This window comes from Camelina sativa, chromosome 2 (assembly GCF_030686135.1).
Source record: "Camelina sativa cultivar CO46 ecotype springtype chromosome 2, ASM3068613v1".
Classification (NCBI taxonomy): domain Eukaryota; kingdom Viridiplantae; phylum Streptophyta; class Magnoliopsida; order Brassicales; family Brassicaceae; genus Camelina; species Camelina sativa.
This window is the reverse complement of record NC_141881.1, coordinates 17549802-17568139: the sequence shown is the minus strand read 5'-3', so window position 1 is coordinate 17568139 and position 18338 is coordinate 17549802. Positions and strand designations below refer to the sequence as shown.

Here is an 18338-nt window from a genome sequence, read left to right as displayed (position 1 = left end):
GAGTTAGAGACGAATATAGAAAGACGCAAAGAAAAAGATACTAGCAGAAAAAAAAAACAAAACAAAAAAAAGAAAAATCCGTCAGCCAATCAGGAGCTGACACGCACACCATCCTTGCTTGTTCGAAAACATATTAGGTCATTTTTACTGAGGGGTACTAATTCAAAGGATTCTTTAAAAATATATATATAATAATGAAAAAAAAGAAACAAGAGAGAGAAACGGTACTGAAGTTACCAAGGGAAGCAACGTTACTCTTTTCAAATAGACATGTGTCAGCTTTTAAATGGCTAGTATTAATAAAAGGTAATAAATTTATATAAATAATTAAAATAATATTTTTTCTTTTTATTAAAGAAACGTGACCACGTTAAAATCAATTGTAAACTAATTTGAGCTGTTTCACTTATTTTTAATCTCTTTTATTATGATGCAACTTTTGTAAAATTATCTATATACCACCAATGCATATGGTCTAAGGCATATTTGGTTGATTTGGCAGGTTTAATATGTTTTAGAATATTTGGTTGATTTGGCTTAGTTTCCACTCACACTACTAATTAGGCAGATGATTATAGCAAATGCATGGTAGGCTTGACTTTAACTTTTCATGACAATACATATAATTTTTTTTATCAACGAGAATGACAATAATTCTAAAAGAATGAATAAAGCTACTTATATATGATTTAAAAAGAGTTAATAGTTTTTCAATTTTATTTATTTTGAGAGTTTGTGGAAGGAATAAGAAAACAAAAAAAACGTTTCCAAATTGGGGTATCAAAAAACAAAAGACAAGGGGCTTTAGCAATTTTAATCTTTATCCAAATTAGTTTCCATTTGTGGAGCTTCTTCTACCCGCTGAGAAAGGGTTTAGGGTTTGGGGGAATTTATAGAAAAGGTTCGTTTAATGAAGGCTGCGACGAATCCAGAGGTTGATGACGAAGGATGTGGAAGTGATGATTTGGTGGATGATGTTCATGTGGCGGAGCAAATTGGCTTAGATGGTGTTTCAAAGAGATCCTCAAGAACCAGTGAGCTCACTCTCTCTCCTTTGAAGGAGAGGTCTTTGTCTTCCCTGCTGTCACACCTGACAAGGTTCGTTTTTTTTTCTTCTTCTTCTTCTCTTTTATGTGTTTTTTTTTTTTGTCATTCTGTATATGGTGGACTAGTGTACATGGGAAATGCTGTTGAGAGCTATAGTTTCTGCATTTGGAATGTAGGAGCAAGTTTTGTTCAATGGCTACTGAATTGTTGAAAGGGGAAGGAATTGATGTTTTTATTAGGTGAATGAATCTTGAAGGTTGTTGTTGTTGTTCTGGAAGCCTGGTTTAGTCACTGTTTTCTAATGAGCACAATGCGTCATTGTCATTCATATCAGATCAGCCTGTGTTGTTTGAGACTGTTTCACTGAGGGTTGAGTTTTCCTTGCGATAATACAACACTCTTTTTATGCTTTGTGGTGATTCAGGTGCAAACTGTTCTCTTGCTATTGGGAGGGCGTGATATACCTACTGCTGGTTCCAACACTTCAACTTCCATTTGAGAATAACAGGGTAATGTATCAGGGCTTTGAAGCTAAAAGTTTTGGATTTTCTGGATGCTTTAGTAGGGCAGTTCATATGTTCTTCAGGGTGTAGGTGATAATCCCAGGCGGTCAAATCTGTCAAGACGACTAGTGTAAGGAAAGATGTTTTGACAAGAAAATTAGATATACTGTGCGAAAAGAAGTTGCGCAGAGGTACATCAAGTTTCTTGTTAACTTAATAATCTAGGTGTGGATTTGGGCTGCTTTTCTTATACTCTTCTAACATTTATCCGCAAACTTTGGTTTTGGAGAACATATGATGGACATCTTTATTTTCCTACTTGATGTCTCCACAAGGATTGATGATAAAGGCTATCTTGTAATTCAGGATGCATCGTAAGAATGGACAGTTTGCTTCCGTTAGAGATGGTTCCGGTGATTCGAACTGGGAATCTAGCCAGAGTGGCCTTCAAGATGGCACATTGCTCTCTGAAACTGCGTGAGTTGTGGATTTTTAACAGTTTCCAGTTTTATTTAGAACAAGGGTTTTAAGTTACTCGTTGATGGGTTACTTACTGCTTTCTTTATTGGCAAAAATCATGTAGCACTAAGAGATGTGAGCATTGTGGGGTTAATGAAAGTAATACTCCTGCAATGCGCCGAGGGCCAGCTGGACCGAGGACTTTGTGTAATGCTTGTGGTCTAATGTGGGCCAACAAGGTCATCTCTCCCTCTAGCTTTTTTCTCTCTACCTCTCCCATTTGTCTCACTTGAGTTTCCATGAATCAGCTTGTTTGCGTACTGACTTGATTATTCATCCGTTTCTTACCTTCTTCATGTAAAATCGTTTTGCTAATCGCAGACCTTTGTGATTTATATGTAACATTTCCTTCTCTTCAACATAGCTCTACTCGTTTCTTTTTTTAACATTATAAGCCGTTCTAGTGAATTTTGATTTATTTTGTATTCACTGTGATCTGGTTGTTTGGAATATCCAGGGAACGTTGAGAGATCTCAGCAAAGGTGCCAGGAATCTTTCTGTGTCTCAGATTGGACCTGTATGTAAGATATTCTGTATTTTTGGTTCATGTTACAAGATTAGTGTGGGACTCTTTTTTTTTCGGTATTGCTATTGGTCTGATTATTTATCCTTAATAAACATTTATAGGAGACCCAAATAGATATCAAACCACTCTACACAGAAGACTCTAGCAAGCAGGATAAAAATGTATGCCGCCATGTCAATTTCTACACTATTTTTTACAAGACCTTTATGCTATCATAATATTGATAGCTCAGCTTGCAGGGAGTTTCAGTAGATCCCACTAAAGCAATACAAGAGTTTCCCCTTGAAACTGATGGCAATCCCGATGTTAAGGTATTCATCATCAATTGTTTTCCCTTTCAAAGGCATGCACATAATTTTTTATCGGACATCTTACTTTTTTGGATAGGGTCTGCAAGAAGCAGATGAAGATATGGCCACTTATTTACCTGTTGGAATGCTGTCCTCATCAGCCGATGATGATGATCAAGTAAGATACTTTTTCTAAACAAGTAAAGTTAATATTTGTTCTGCCTATGTAGATTCTTGGAATTATGAATTGAAGTTCCCCTTGATAGCCCATGTTCCAAGTAGCATCATAATCATATAGTTTTGGGGGATGCAGGAACCTCTTGTAAATCTGGCTAATCCATCTGATACAGACTTTTTGATATACCTTCTAGCTTTGGTTAGTTAGAAGGACATCAGGAATGAGATTCCAGTTGTAACTATGAGGCAGCTTCATCGGGCGGAGCACAGCTTTGTGGAAGGAGGCTAGCTAGGGTAGAGTTGTTTGTAACAATAGAAAATAAATAAATAAGTTATGGGGCTAGAGATGGGTTTGAAGCGTTTCTTATTTGTACCTGTGATTATGTATCAGTTTGATACTTGACACTTGCTAGATTCAGTACATACATGACTGATGATGACTCCATCATAAGCCGAAAATGTATATTTCCCAAACAAAACCTTCTTCTTCCATGACCAGTCATCTGTCATAAACCAGTCTTATCGACACTAAGCTCGTACAGTGGACGTGTAAGCTATCTTTAAAGAGTGTAAACGTGATGGTATAATAATAAAGTCCAACTCTTTACAAAATTTATAGGAAACAAAAAAAATTTGAATTCTATCTTAAATCTGATTCTGGTCAAGAAATTCTTCGTAAGCAGACGATCCACTGGAAGAGTCACTATCGTAATGGTCATCGTCTTCCTTAGAAGGAGACAGAGTAGGCGAGAGTTGTTGAGCCATCTTAGAACCTGCAACACAGCAGATAGAGAGTTCTTTCTTTTAACTTGGTTTGCAACTCACATAACTTGACAAACAACTAATGAGATTTCACATTAAAACAACACCTTTAGTAGTGTTTTGATTTTGGAACTTCTTAGAGTGACGCCTGATGAGTTTCTTAGCTTTAGTAATCGTCAATTGTCTTGCAAAGGGGGAGAAGTCTGATTCGTTGTCACTCCATTCCCCTGGGAAGTTGTCTTCTTCTTCACCTCTCATTGTCCGAAGCACAAATTTCTTGGCCTTTCGCCTTTGCGTATTGAAAATACCTCTAATAGATGTGACAAATCCGTCACCTGCATTTTCGCCAGGGCGCTTCTCCCATGCCCCTGAATCCTGATCTGATCTCCCAGACTCGTCTTTGTCTCTTAAACCAATCTCCTCTTTTGAAACATGGGTTTTGTCTTTGAATTTCTTCATCTACAAAGACCATCATCAAATGACATGAGTTTCGTTTAATGGGACGCATAAACCCTTATGCATTTATTGCTGGTGTAAAAATGGTCTTACTTGCATTCCGGTTACCGACTTGAGCACTCCCCATATAATGTGCTTCTTTACTCGCGAGAAGAGTCTCCTCCATGTGCCGCTGAATTCAACACGATGAAATGTGTCCATCAACAGCTTCATATCGTTCACTACAAATCTTGAGCCTTCGTAAGTGATCAACAATTCCACCTAGCCAAGAACCATATTACGACGATTAAATTTATTTTTTCTTGGTAAACCATGGACCTTTTGCTTAGATGAGTTAATCAAGTGACAGACCTGACTAATCTTGATGGTTTGGAATTGCATTATCTTTTGGGGCCTAGATTTCTTGTCTTCCAATGACTTTTCCCCCTTCTTTTCTTCATGAACTGAACGGCCAGCCTTGGAAGTTTTCGAATCCTTCATATTGGATAGAACAAGCTCAGTAGCTACAGATTCTGCCACAGTCTCCTCCCATGATCTGTCAAAAGAGGATGTTCTTCTCAGTTCTCTCCCTGAACCACGAATCGAGCTTGACTTTAGGTTTTGATTCTTTGACCCCTGAAATCATTTTAAGAACATACTTTCAAAGTTTTGTAGAAATGATATGAATGTAAGAATACCAAAAAGCAAATTTTCACCTGGCTTAGATCAGACGTAGAGAGCAATGCTGCCGCTTCAGCAAATGAACCCTTCCTGACTCGCTTTGAACCTGAGGTCGTTGACACTTTCCAAACTTCCTGGGAGACAAAATACGAGCATGAGTCATAACTCTTTAGCAGGAAAGCTATATTCCATTAGCTAGAGATGTAAAATGGATTAACAACAAACCTCCCTTCTCTGTGAATGTTGCTCCTCTCCTGGAAAGATATACTCCCACATCATTGTGTACATTGTTTCTGTCAAATGGATTTTTAGAGGATAGATTTCGACCTGCCAAGCAAACACAAGAGATCCATTTGAGTTAATAGAGTATATACTTCACTATTTGTAATATGCAAGCTGGTGATAATGGACTGCAATGAAAAAAGCTTGAATCCACCAAAGAAACCTTGGTTCGAATTTCCCTAGTAGAAATAACACTCTTCTTTATTCACCAAAAAAAGACTATGATTAACTAGAGGTTATTGACTCTCGACCCTAAAAGCAAATAATATAAAGGATGATTACCACATTATGCATCTCCTATATTCAATTTTTTATCACACTAAACCATTTATGAACGGTTAATTCTGCCGAGCTGGTAACTTAAAAACAAGGCTTTAGCCAGAAAATCTTAGTGCTTACTAAACTTCTAACTTGCTGAACAACTTTTCAAAGCTCACGCTTCTTGACTTTTAGTCCTCATATAATTAGTGTCATTAGAACATATATGACGAACAACGACTTGCCTGGAACAGTTCATAAGGAGCCTGTCCGTCTTTTGGGATTCCTTGCCTTGCATCTACCTGTAACATCACTTTCCTGCATCCAATATATACAGCACAGTGAATTTCAACGAATATCAAAAGTTACAAATTCACCATTCACGAGTTATATACAAGTCTCCAAAGACGAGTAAAATGAAAAATGCATAGCTAGGTTTAGCTGAATGTGAAAAATGAGAGCCAAGTTTGAAAGAATCCTCTGAACGGATATACGTAGGAGATAAGTTAGATAAAAATTACTGGCGCTAGTTTTAAAAATAAGGAACTCACTTGCCCCATTCCGGAGGAGGGTTCCAAGCTGATAGAACAGTATCACACTTGGCATTAGGCAGACAGTTCCGCAGGACAACATATCTCGTTGTGAATTGGGGAATCCCAATATCTCTGTAGTCCCGGTTAAAATCATAAATCTGCAAGCAGTGTGTAACATATTAGGGATTTTCATGCCAAGATATTAGGAAACAGATTTGGGTCGAAATAGAACACCCAAGGCTGAAAAGTAACAACAGTAAACTGAAGACTACTTATGTTCAAATGATTAGTTGTTACTAAAGATCCAGAAAGATCTTATAATTTAGTTATATGGAAAGAGAGAAACAACACCCTCGACGAGCCATCCCCAAGGCATATTAATATATTCGCTTACCATATTGTCTATTTCAACCTCAGCGAATGTTTTTCCATCTAAAACCATAGACCAGATGACTTTGCTGATTTGTAAGGAAATGCGCATGGCAGAGGATGGTCTCTTGTTCTTATCTTTTTCCAACAACCGTAACTCTGCAGTATTCTTCACAGAAGTCCGCAGTGCTGTATATGCTGTCTTCCTAGATTGTTGCACACTGGTATACGCTTTCCTCAGTCCCTCCACCTACATATGAGATACTTAGTTTACCCGATATTATTTGATACAGAGAAACTTCATATAGAACTTTTTTCTCACCAATACTGGCCTCCCACCAGTGATCATCCAGAAATCGCTTTCCTTTTCGAGATTTATGTTTCCTGAGTTACTTTCGCTCTGCGTCAATTTTCTGATGTCATCAAGAAGCGACATCCTATCCCTCTCTTTCTTTTCAAGTTCAATTTTCGCAAGTTCCACCTCCTCAATGCCATCAGGAACTACTTCATCAATTTCCTCTTCAACTTCATCATCTTCTTCACCAGAAAGTTTTAAACTGTCGTTATGAGCCCTGAATTTTCATATGTATTGGCAGGTAACAAGATGTAGTCAGGGCTACATTTCAACTACAAAAAAAAGTTGAATTTGCAATTGTAGAAAATTCAGGAAGTGTTTGTAACTTTCACGCAGCTATACACTTACTTTGGTAACCTTGCAAGCAGAAGATTGGACAAAACATCCGACATAACTTGAAACTGACGTGATGTCATCGATGCTGTAATATTACGAGAATTGAAAGTAAGCTCTTTCAGTGGCTTCACCTGCAGCATATAATGGTAATATAAGTCATTCAAACAATGTTACAAAAGAGTAGTGATACACAAATAATGCTGAGTCGAAGAGAAGTGCATAGTTGGGATGTATGTGAGAGGAACATTATACATTAGTGTATGAAAGATTGCAGACATGCTATTTAGTCTTACTTTTGTGTATAAAGAGAACTACAAATAAGTTTTTGGTGAACTACAGAGGCTCTGTTGAACTTAATGCACCTTCTATTTGAATCGCACTTTCCAGTCTTTCTGAACTTAACTGCCTTTACGCTGATAGATAAAAATCATTCCAAAAGGAGAAAAGACTACAAATATCGTAGTTTTTCACTAAAAAAGGTTTTACCTTCAGGTCGGGAGTCACACCTTTGTGCCTGGTGTATTGAAAGTACATATCGCATGGCATAAAAACCCTTTCAAGCAGTGCGCCAGTACGCTTTGCCTTTGGGGACCTTTTTCTAATCTTTGGGAGCCATTGCACCCCAGCTCCTGGATCGACATCTGTCGGTGCCACATGAGCTTGAACATGCTCCAACATCATGGACACTTCCATGCGTGTCCATGTCATGTCAGTGCCATTTTCAGGAGGATTCTGATCATTTTCATTTTGGGCTGCCTTCTCAATCATCTCATAAGCAACATGAACCACTTGATGAAATGATCGTGCTAAAACACGGCCACTGGCAGCAGCGAGCAAAAACCTACCCTGGTTGATGAAGAGATAATGTAAATAATGATGACAATTAAAAAAAACACTGCAAAGGATCTGGAAAGATTTACGGATTCAAAATTCAACCGTAAAGCTTTTTGGATCAATAAACTCATTTCATAGATTTGGTATACCTGCCCAACTGTAAGTATTCTACTTTATCAGAATCACCTGAAGAGTTAGTATTTTGCAAGATAATCTGTTTTTAAGATAGGACTGTCCAGGAATTGAAAGAATTGTACATGAGAGTAATAGAATGTTACTTCAAGGTAGTAATACTTTAATAAAGACAAATCTTCAAGTTGACATGCATTCTTCTGGATTTCAAAGGCATGCCAGAAGTAATGTTGTAAAGACTCAAGTTTGATCTATGCTTACATTTATGTCTTCTGAATGGAGATTGAATTGTGGCTCAACAACGTTCACCATAAAATGCCGAGTTCCTTCTTCCTCTGAACCGTTTGAATTGCCAGTTTTTGTGGCTCCTGTATCAGACAGATAAATAGGGTGAGGCCTACACATTGTATGGAAAGTATAATTTGCTTGTTAACTAAGAAAACGAACATATGACATAGGATAAAAAAAAAAAAAAGTAAAGTTTAACTTCCATAGGTGTAGGATACTACAGTCTACATATGGTAGCTTCAAACAGACAAATAGAGGTAAGTCAGCAAGACTTACCAAGTGGGAAAGATGCAAAGTTCTCTGTTTTAATTGGTTCTGATGAAGGTGAATGAACTTCCACAGGCTCCTTAGATTGGGAAGTGATATTTCCATCTCCCGTGGAAGGCTGTTTAGCTGGGTCATCTTGAGGAACTTCTGATTCAGAATGCTTCTGGCTGCCCTCGAGTAACTTTCTCTGAGCATACTGACGTGAAGGGGAAGGCTTGGGGGCTTGAAATGCTTTGGAAAGTCCACCAGCAAAAGACAAAACAGCATCTCTGTTTTCTATGTTCCACAAGAGTTTGAGTCCATAAACAAAAATACGCTGACAATTGTCCGCTATCACGACATTGTATCCATCATCATCGCTCGGATCTGAATGTGAATCCTCCTCAGGTTCATTTCGTCTTTCAGTTGTAGTTCCTGCATCTACTTTTTCACGATAAATTTTTCCTTCTTCTTTCCATACCATCAGTCTTTCAGGGTCAGCCTTAGGGGCCTGCCTCCTGATTGTGAAATAATCAGATGAAAACAAAAACCCATCGTCAGGATGCTTCTCGATAGAATTCCCATCATCAGAAGTAACTCTATCAGTTGATCCAGATTGTGAACTTGTTCGACTCATCTGAACTGGCTTTGAACAATGCTGATCCCCTCTTAAAAACGCTTTAGGCAGATGGAGGTCTATCCCCTGGTACACTGGATCAAGAGTCTCACGCTTGCAGTCAAATGTAAACTCCTGGTTACCACGACTGAAGCATATTTCATATTTCAGCTTGGTCATATCAAATGTCAAGCCTTTGGCAGGATTATTAGAATCCAGAGTCATATGCTTGATACATATAGGTGTAACATCTAAGCGGAGCATATATTCTGTCATCACTCTGTCTAGGGACAAATTCCCTGATCTCGGGATTCTTGGAACTCCGAAGCGAGGCCACCGGGAAAATGTGCGAAGTTTGTAAGGAGGAAGATAATTCATGTTCCAGAATCTGATCAACCATGCCAAATCATGAGCACCAATGTTTATTGTGGGTGGGGAAAACGAAGATTTCTCAGGCTTACACTTGGATCCGACTTCAACTGTTTGATCAACTGCAGATACTGATGGCTTAGGTCTTAAAGTGAAATCCCAGCGCAGTGAGAGAGAAGTAGACCTGAAAGGATCATAAATTTTATCACGAGCCTTTCCTTCAATAGGCAAGGCAAACAGATAATGATTCAGTGGACTTCCAGACTCGCACTCCCAATCCATCCGGACTTCAACACTGAAACGTGGAACCTCAAGGAAAGGGTAGCTTAATGGACAAACCGGAGGGTTCGGATAATGTCTAGCCAAACCTTCAAAACTGCTAAAGAATATTTTTATTTCCTCAGCAGAGAAGTGCACGCGACCATCTGATTGCTGGATTTCCACGGAGGCACAGGTCATCTGGAGCTTGTCAAGCTTTTCATAGGGGTCTGGAGTAGCAAGAACAATCCACTTTGTCTCAGAAAAGGACAAGGTTATATTACCATGGATGTAATTTCTCATTTCATCCCACCATGGTAAACTTTTCTCCTTTTTGGGAGGCTGAATAAGACCAGGACCCTTGAGACTGAGATTAGCCCTACGCATAGCCACAGTGAAGGCATAACTAATGTCAGCAAGTACTGGTTCATATCCAATTCCAAAGGAGACCTCTCCCTTCTGAAATTTTACAGGCAAATCCAGGTATGTTTTCATTGCGGGTGTTGTTCCACTGGCTGAACGGAGCATCTGCACCTTTCGCCATCTTCCGATGTATACGTCATGGATTACTTGGGGCTGAAAAGCTGTTGCCTAGGTCAAAATAAGAGAAACAAATATGTTAGGAGTATGAGCAAAGAACCTAAAAGGGCAAAGATTTCAAATGGGAAAAAAACAGAAAAAGAACAAAAGATGCAGGCGGGAACAAATTTGTCATTCATTTGAAATAACCATATAGTTGATGATGTAACAATAGAGTGGCTTAGATTTTCCATCTACTAACGTTAATATCGAATACAACTGGATATGTATCCGTAAATTCCATTGCTAGTACTCCACTCTATTTCACAGCAGGGATCTCAGAGCTACTATATATACTTAGATGATCACTTCTTTAAACTGCTTAGAAGAAGATTTTTTCACGTTTACAGTTGGGTTTATAAACGAGGAAACATCATATGCACAAAACATCAAAATTCCTCCAGGAACTCTTTCTCACAAAGAAAGGGGAAATGATATTTGCTACAGAGAGAGGGGCAGTCTTACCTGCTGAGCCAACACAAGAAGGCCTTCGCATTTACCCAAAGCTGTTGAGAGAAGAGGAAATGTGTAGTTTCTTATTTGAACAGCAAGAGTTCCAGTGTTTAACCGAAGATTGCTTCCATAAAGCCGTGAAAAAGGTATGTCTTTTTCTTCACTAATAGGATCAAGCTTCTTAACGATTTCTATCATCCCGGCTTCACCTCCACTAATAGCTGTGAGACTAAGATCCAAATCAGTAACAGAAACAGAAAGTAGAGATGTCCTAGAAGTGCTCATCTTAAAACCAGCCTGAAATCCTTCTTTACAGGCACCTGAACCATCTGATGATCTTAGACTTTGACAGGACTTGTAGTATGAACTGAACGATTGTTTACATAATTTTTCATTCATCATCTGTATAATGGAAGGATCTTGCGTGTCAATTTCTTCTCCTTCGAAAGAAAATTTCTTCTCAGTACTGTCTGACTCATCTCCCCCAGTTTTTGGAACCTGGTTTCCACTGGAAATTAATTCATCAAGAAATTTCGACCTTATGGCTAACTCATATGCTTCTTTCCTCATAAGATGATAATGCTCATCAAGCCAACCCTGGAGAGGTTCTTCCTCAATATCAAATATTAATTTGCGAATGCCAAATCTTACACGTCCAAATTTTTTCGACCCAGGTTCTTTAGCTGTTGAGCTTTCCTTTTTTTTAGGCAAAATGAGTTTGGTTTTGGCGTTGGTTACAATCTTCAAAGCCCTCAGCATTTCTTCAACGGCATCATCAATAGCACGGAGCTGTAGCCTGAAGGGCATGCATATATGTATATCAACTCCTTGAACTAACCAATCCCATGGGGTTCCTGTTGCTGTTGCCGTATTGGATGAAGTGGAAGGCATGCTAGGTATTCGTGATATCTGTACCCGACTACTTTTGACTATTCTACATCCACAGAAACCAAGCATAAATCCTTCCAGCAGTACTCCAATACCCACATTCTCTGAGAAGATTGACTGAATCTGCACCTCAGCCTCCACCCCATCTCCAGCCTCCGCAGTTATGCTTAACATTTCTACATCAACAGCAAATATAGATTCCTTCTTCTTTTTCTTATCAACAGAATTCGAGGTTGTAGTTGGTTCTTCCTTCTGTCTATCACCGGTTACAGTGGAAGCATCTTCTGGGTTTCCGTTCCCTTGTTGCTTAAGTTTCTGAGTTAAGATCAAGGACTTCAAACGCAGACCGAGCTCGACCATTGAAATGTGCACATCAGGCTCCCATCTGACGGCAATATTAGAGGCACTGAAGAGAGAACAGATTGAAACTTCCTTAGCACCACCTATACGACGTACAAACTTAGCGTTTTGGATGTCACAAAGTGTCACTCTGGAAACTTGGTGAGGTTCCTCCAAAAATTCCTGGTAGATCGACTTTGCTTTTTCAAGTTCTACCTGTGTAGACTGAATCTCCTTGTTCAGAGTAAAGCTGAATTTGAGTAACTCAAACGAAATTATGTACTTCAACTTCTCATGTTCCTTGGACAAAGTAGAGAAAACAGTGGCCATTCGAGGTGTGCCATCAGCTGAGACACTAATTATTACTCTTCCACCTTGTGATCCATAATTGACACGTTTAGGATCATCAATGACTGTATTTTCCAGGCTTGAATCTCCAGCGAAATTCAAAGAGAAACGTTCAACATTGAGCTTCAAGAGTTGAGTCCCTCTGCCCGATGGCTTCGATCTATGTACCACTTTTTCCTGTCTGTTCTTAGTACTAGCACCAGTTAAACTTTTGATGACAGCCTGAATTGACATTGCGTTTACTACAAGTGCTTCAAAACTTCTGAAAGAAAATAACAGGCTGACTTCTGATACGTCAACCACCAATGTTTGTTTACCATCAACAACCTCAGGTTTCTTGCCCATTTCCGATCTGACCTTTCTTATATTGACTAACGAACCTGGGGTTGACTCTAAACCAAAGAGGCTTTCTTTCAAACATCCCTGGTGTTCATCTACCATGCATAAATTCAGTTCATTTAGCTCCATCTGTACAACTGTTCCCCTAGTTGACATATTATCTGCGGTGACCTGAAATGAATCTAAGCCGCACTGCAAAAAACATGAAATTAAAGTCAGTGTTGAGGTTGATGAGTAAATATTCTTTGCTAAACCATGTGATGCTAATTCCAGACCGTGAAAATTTTGCATGAACCAACTATATAAGAGCAAACATACGCCTTCTACTTACTTGGTATATAGGAGAACCGCCAGGATTGTAAAGCACCACCGTCACATCAGGGGCTGAGGTGGCGCATTTCCATACCACAGCCACAGCCTTACGACCAGTAGTTTCTGATTTGACGATGTTAGGTGTTTCCTCTTTGAGAACCATCTTTTTCTTTTTAGAGAAGTGCAAACGCAACAGCGGCTCAAATCTCGTCATTATAATGTTGCACAGTATACTTTCCAGCTTAATCTCAACCTCAGCTCTAAGAGGGAAAGATTCCTGAGAGGAGCACCAAGATCAGGTAATACATCAAATCATGAAGGCCTTTCTGTTAGAATTTCAGCATATGTGCAAAACAGATTAAACTATAAAACCAAAAGGAGTATACGCACATCGTATAAGCTGTATTTTCTAACCATTTCCGAGTGTAATAGCAACCGAAGCACATGCAAAACAACAAAAAGAAAGCACCACCAAAAGACTTCTGTCTCTAATTCAGAGGACTCACCTGTATTGGACAATACACCTTGGAGAAAACTCCAAATTTCGTCATCTCCAAGACAGAAACTTCAGATTCTCTGAAAAGCTGAGATGAAAGGGAAATTTAAAGGCAGCAAATAGATGATGGTACATTAAAACGAAATTTCACTGGATTATTAGTGACATACATGCATCTTCCGGAGTTCCATGACAAAATCAAGACATGTTTCTTCCCTGCCATCTTCGCCAGATTGAGTTTTGGCACTTCTCAACTGTAAGCCTGTTAAGCTGTTCGCGACCGAAAAACCATGTTCTTGATGCACAAATCTGATTTCAAGCTTCGAAAAATCAAATAAAACCTACCACATAAAGTCAAAGGCACGAGTAAGACTTCAGCTAATGAATTGGCTGTACAGCATATGCATAAACTCCATTCATTGTACAAGCAATTATTAATCTTATACGGTTGCTAATTGTAGATTAAAGGAATGTAATATCTTAGCAATTCTGAGTTGGATAAGTGATGCAACATGGGAGAAACTGAGTGGGGATGTGGTGAAAATACATGCATACGTGATAATCAATGAAAGATAGTTACAGTTATCTCATGCTAAAAATAAATCACTCACCTTCTCAGGGAATTTTGAAGCATGCTTTGCAACCAAAACGTTTATTGGTTGTTTTGGAGGCTTCTCTGAAGTGGTGTGACCAGAACTTGATTGAATCACTTCACCTGTGGAAGCAGCACTTGTCGAGGATTTTTTTTTCAACAGCAGCTTCTCGTTAAGGTTAAGAACAGCATCAGCTAGGTCTACTTCCACATTTTTTATACTTGGACTAGATTGTCTGCTTCAGGAAATGTAAATGCAAATGGGGTAAGAAATCATAGGAGTATGTAACTATATGAGTTCAGGTATAAGAACTTAATCTTTCTCAGTAAGAGAACACGTTAATCTGCTAAATATAGGATGTATGTAGAGCAAAAGGTACCTATTATGACCAAATTCGCAGGAGAGGGAGAGCTTTTCACAATGCAAAGAAGAAGAAGAAGAAACAGAGCCCTCTGCGGTTTGGGAAGATGTCTGCCTATTGAGGCTAATGTCACTGTTCATCTCAGGTGAATGAGTGGAAATAACATGTGGTTCGCCAATCTGTACAAATATCGGCAATAGGTACAGTTTGATGAAAAAATTCCCTGACCCTCTGTCCTTGGATATATCGAGCTCCAACTCCTTGATTTCTGCTGTAGCTTTAGGTGTCTGCAGTTTGGTAAGAGGAAATAAGAACAACCAGTAAGAACATGGTTAGTATAGGTCTAAAACAGCGTAATTTTGTTCCACCTAGTCAAGATAGTGTTCGAGTTAAACAAGTGTATTTTCTATAAATGATAAGTTAACAGAAAGCACAGAAAGCTAACAGTAATTTGAGCATAAAGCGCCTCATCATGGGATATATATCTTGGCTTGTGGTCAATATGTTACTACTTTATATCTCTATAGCCAGTAAGATACGATTTCATCAAAAGTAATGCAAGTGAATCTTTCACTGTAATTTTTTTTTTATGGTACTAACAACTGAAGCTAGTAGCATCATTACCATTCTTGTTGCTCTCATTAAAACTATCTCAAAAAGACATAATGAAATGGAATTATAGCATGAATGAAGCTGAACCAAACAAAAAGAGTGTTTTCATAGATATCGCCATATCGGAGCAGGCTGCAGTTACCTGCACAACCGTATTTGTCATGGAGACTGAAAAGAATCTGCCAATATTAGCGAATAGCATCAACTTTCCTTTGCCACCAGAACGCGGTTTCCGAGTCTTTGATTTGCGAGGACCTTTACTTGAGTTGGAGGGTCTAGTTACTATTTTCAGGTCAAATATAGAGAATATTACTTTAGGATCATGGATAAAAGCCGTGGCACAAAGTTCAACCAGAGATTGACTTAGATTGGCCTTAAATTCTCCAACGAAGACAGATTCGATAGAACCCTGTAGTAGTTAAAACCAGAGATACAGAGATCATCACAAAGATATAAAAATGATTTTCAAATTTTACAAAGTAAAGACCATACAAACCTTCTTGAAATGCAATGAAACATCCTTCAAGCAATTCCATCTATCAAACTGAAAACTTAGAGTTATTCCAGCAGTATGCTGGAGAATCCAAGGCAGTGACCTATATATAAGGGATAAATCCAAAGATCAAACGCAGTTTCATATACTAAAAAAAAACTGGTAACATGGCACCTAATCCACAATTGTTACAAAACTTGAGTAATTTAAGCAAGTTCCTCCACAAGAGATGAAAGCAATTTTGAAAATTCACAATCGAATACGCAACCTATGCGACACACTATTCATAAACTGGTAACACGGCAACTAATTAATCCTCATTGTTATACAATCAATTTACACAAAAACAGTTGTTGAGTTCAAATCAGAAACGATGAACACGATCTAGGAAACACGAATTTTTACAAAAGGCAAAGATGTGGGGTGAAATGGAACATACTTGAAGAAAGCCCAAAGGAGTGCGACGATCACGGCGATCGTGAAGATAAACATGACGAAGAAAGCTACCATTATTACGATCTAGGAAACACACGGCGGTTTCTTCTTCCGATCAAGCTAAATCAGCGGGTCGAGACGAAGGACACGGACACGCACTGGGTTCATAGCTCGGGAAGCCCAAAAGTTTTGGAAAAAAAATTAGAGATAGAGAAAGTTTTGATAGGTCTGAAAAATTAAGACTGAGTCTTTGTTTTTTTTGTTTTTTTTGTGGGGATTGAGAGAGAGAGAGAGATGGAAGATCCGAGGGAGAGGCGTGGGCGTGGGAGCGGGAACGATGAAGAAGACGACTTTTTTTTTTTTTTTTTCCGTTTTCTGAGGGGAAGAGGAAACAGTGATCCTCTGTTTTAAGGTACACCGTACACTACACCATCTAGGGACGTGCGTGCATGAGAGTCGTCGCTTGGTTCTCTTAGTCAACGCTTGTTTCTTGCGGTGATTTCCTTCTTCTTTTTTTCGAGAGAATTTAGACAAATTTGAGATGATATACATTTTTGTTAATTCCATTGAAATCAAATACGAAAAATACACGTATTGTATAACATTTGATTCCTAATTTTGTATTTAATAAGTATAGAACGAATTACCGCATGTTGTTTATAAAAAATTGTAAAGGATCACTGTCACTGATCAAATGACAAATAGTATCAATTAAGGTTTCTAAATTCATTAACAAATAAACGCTTCAAGGTTTCTCCCAAACCGTTACGGACTATTTTAATGAGGTACGTTTATGTGACTGATCAGATATGGAACAATATAATTTGATACGAACATGTAAAACAAAGCTAGCTAGCTACATGTACTTAACTACTTAATACTTACTACAAAAGTTTTATCAGACCAGCTTTACAATTACCACAATCCACCTTTTAAATGGTATCATCTTACTATCTTACTTACGTCGGTTACTACTCATTTTAGAGTTCTTCTAAAAGTGATCGATCGCTTCGCTAGTCATAACTTATTATTACTTACTAATGTATATTACTAAAAGACGTATCCGATCCGTCCAAAATTAGAGAAAAGAGAAACTGCGTTTTCCAAATAAATTTTTTTTTTTTTTTTTTTAACTTATATTCACATTAATGAGCCTCCCACGAAAGTGGGCTAGGCCTTGAAAAATTACAAAGTATCCAACAGTTACAAAAAGAGGTACATCGGAAAATCAAATCTGTTGCCGGAAAAGGGGATTGGAACTTGCTGATAACCGATGACAGAGGCTCAAACACTAATGCCAGTGGGTGCAAGAACGACAACTTTGCGTCGGGAACACCAGATAAAAACCTTGACGGAAGCAACCAAATTCCATCGCAGCTTCTTCTCCGGTGACCCTCCTGACCCGCTACCGATCTTCCGGCATGCTCAAGCCACCGATCAAAGGCTCCGCGAAGACAGGTCCCAACCTAGCAACCCGCTCACTCAGAACTAACACCCCTCTTCTTCTTACAGCGACCACCGCGACCCCAGGTAAGACTCTTCAGATCCGGTCACGGGGAGGCAAATTCGTGGCAGCTAATAGAGGATGGTGGCTCATTTCGCCCTCCACAAACCAAAACCCACGAAATCCCAAGAGATATAACATCCTTGGCTAACCACCGCAACAAAGCAACACACCCTCCTGTCTCCCACCGACTTCCGCCGCGAACCGCAGCTTCGATTGGGTGAGTGAGCCCCGAAAGAAGCTCCACCGCGAACAAACGCGACTTGATCAGAAGCTTCTCGACCCACCAAAAAATGAAGCCACAGCCGCATCGGGAAGGAGACACAACCACACCGCTGTCGCCGGAGAAGAAGACTTACCCACCACTACCTTCTCCTTGCATTTTCAAGACCTCCATTAAGCGCCGCCCAACCTTACCTTTCACCGAACCAAACCCTACAACAAAGCCACGCCTCGGCTGGAGGAGAGAGGACCAGATCCGGCGTAAAAGACACTAAAAACCAATCCACGGAGAGCACAAGAAGCCCTCCGACTCTCACGACTCACCACAGATAAACAAACCCACCGGAGAGACCACCGGAGCACGAAGTCGCCAACCCAGATCTCAGCTAAGCATAGGGAGAATGGGACGGAGAAGGAAGGCTTAAAAGAAAGAAAAATTAAAAAGGAGAAGCCCTCTCCGGCGCCAGAAAGGCAAACCGGAGAGGCAAACGACGAGCCCAGAAAAAGTTGTCTAGAGAGAAGGAGGAGAGAAATTCTAGAGAGAGAAG

The 18338-nt window shown here is 39.2% G+C and overlaps 1 protein-coding gene and 1 pseudogene across 3 annotated transcripts; one reads left to right on the top strand and one right to left on the bottom strand.

Annotated features, from left to right (window-relative positions):
- The first annotated feature begins 773 nt into the window (after nt 1–773).
- Nucleotides 774–3560, top strand: LOC104724202 (GATA transcription factor 24-like; annotated as a pseudogene). Its single transcript, XR_015580193.1, has 10 exons — nt 774–1098; nt 1472–1556; nt 1634–1741; nt 1917–2027; nt 2134–2248; nt 2527–2586; nt 2697–2756; nt 2835–2906; nt 2983–3063; nt 3199–3560. The product of XR_015580193.1 is annotated as a GATA transcription factor 24-like (transcript).
- LOC104724208 (protein KINKY POLLEN) lies at nt 3483–16467 on the bottom strand. 2 transcript variants are annotated; one of them, XM_010442670.3, is made up of 23 exons: nt 16069–16467; nt 15633–15732; nt 15279–15545; nt 14543–14811; nt 14182–14398; nt 13741–13911; nt 13581–13658; nt 13094–13351; nt 10861–12954; nt 8604–10407; nt 8301–8407; nt 7560–7919; nt 7086–7204; nt 6705–6954; nt 6408–6632; nt 6032–6171; nt 5726–5798; nt 5166–5267; nt 4976–5074; nt 4632–4895; nt 4374–4541; nt 3932–4283; nt 3483–3835 (listed from the first exon to the last, which is right to left on the bottom strand). In XM_010442670.3, exons 1-23 carry the CDS (start codon nt 16137–16139, stop codon nt 3708–3710), a joined length of 7716 nt encoding a protein of 2571 aa, XP_010440972.2. In that variant the 5' UTR covers nt 16140–16467; the 3' UTR covers nt 3483–3707. The 2 variants fall into 2 exon arrangements, with proteins under 2 accessions (XP_010440972.2, XP_010440964.2); XM_010442662.2 differs by having other exon boundaries at nt 14182–14401; nt 16069–16441.
- Between the last annotated feature and the right edge of the window lie 1871 nt (nt 16468–18338).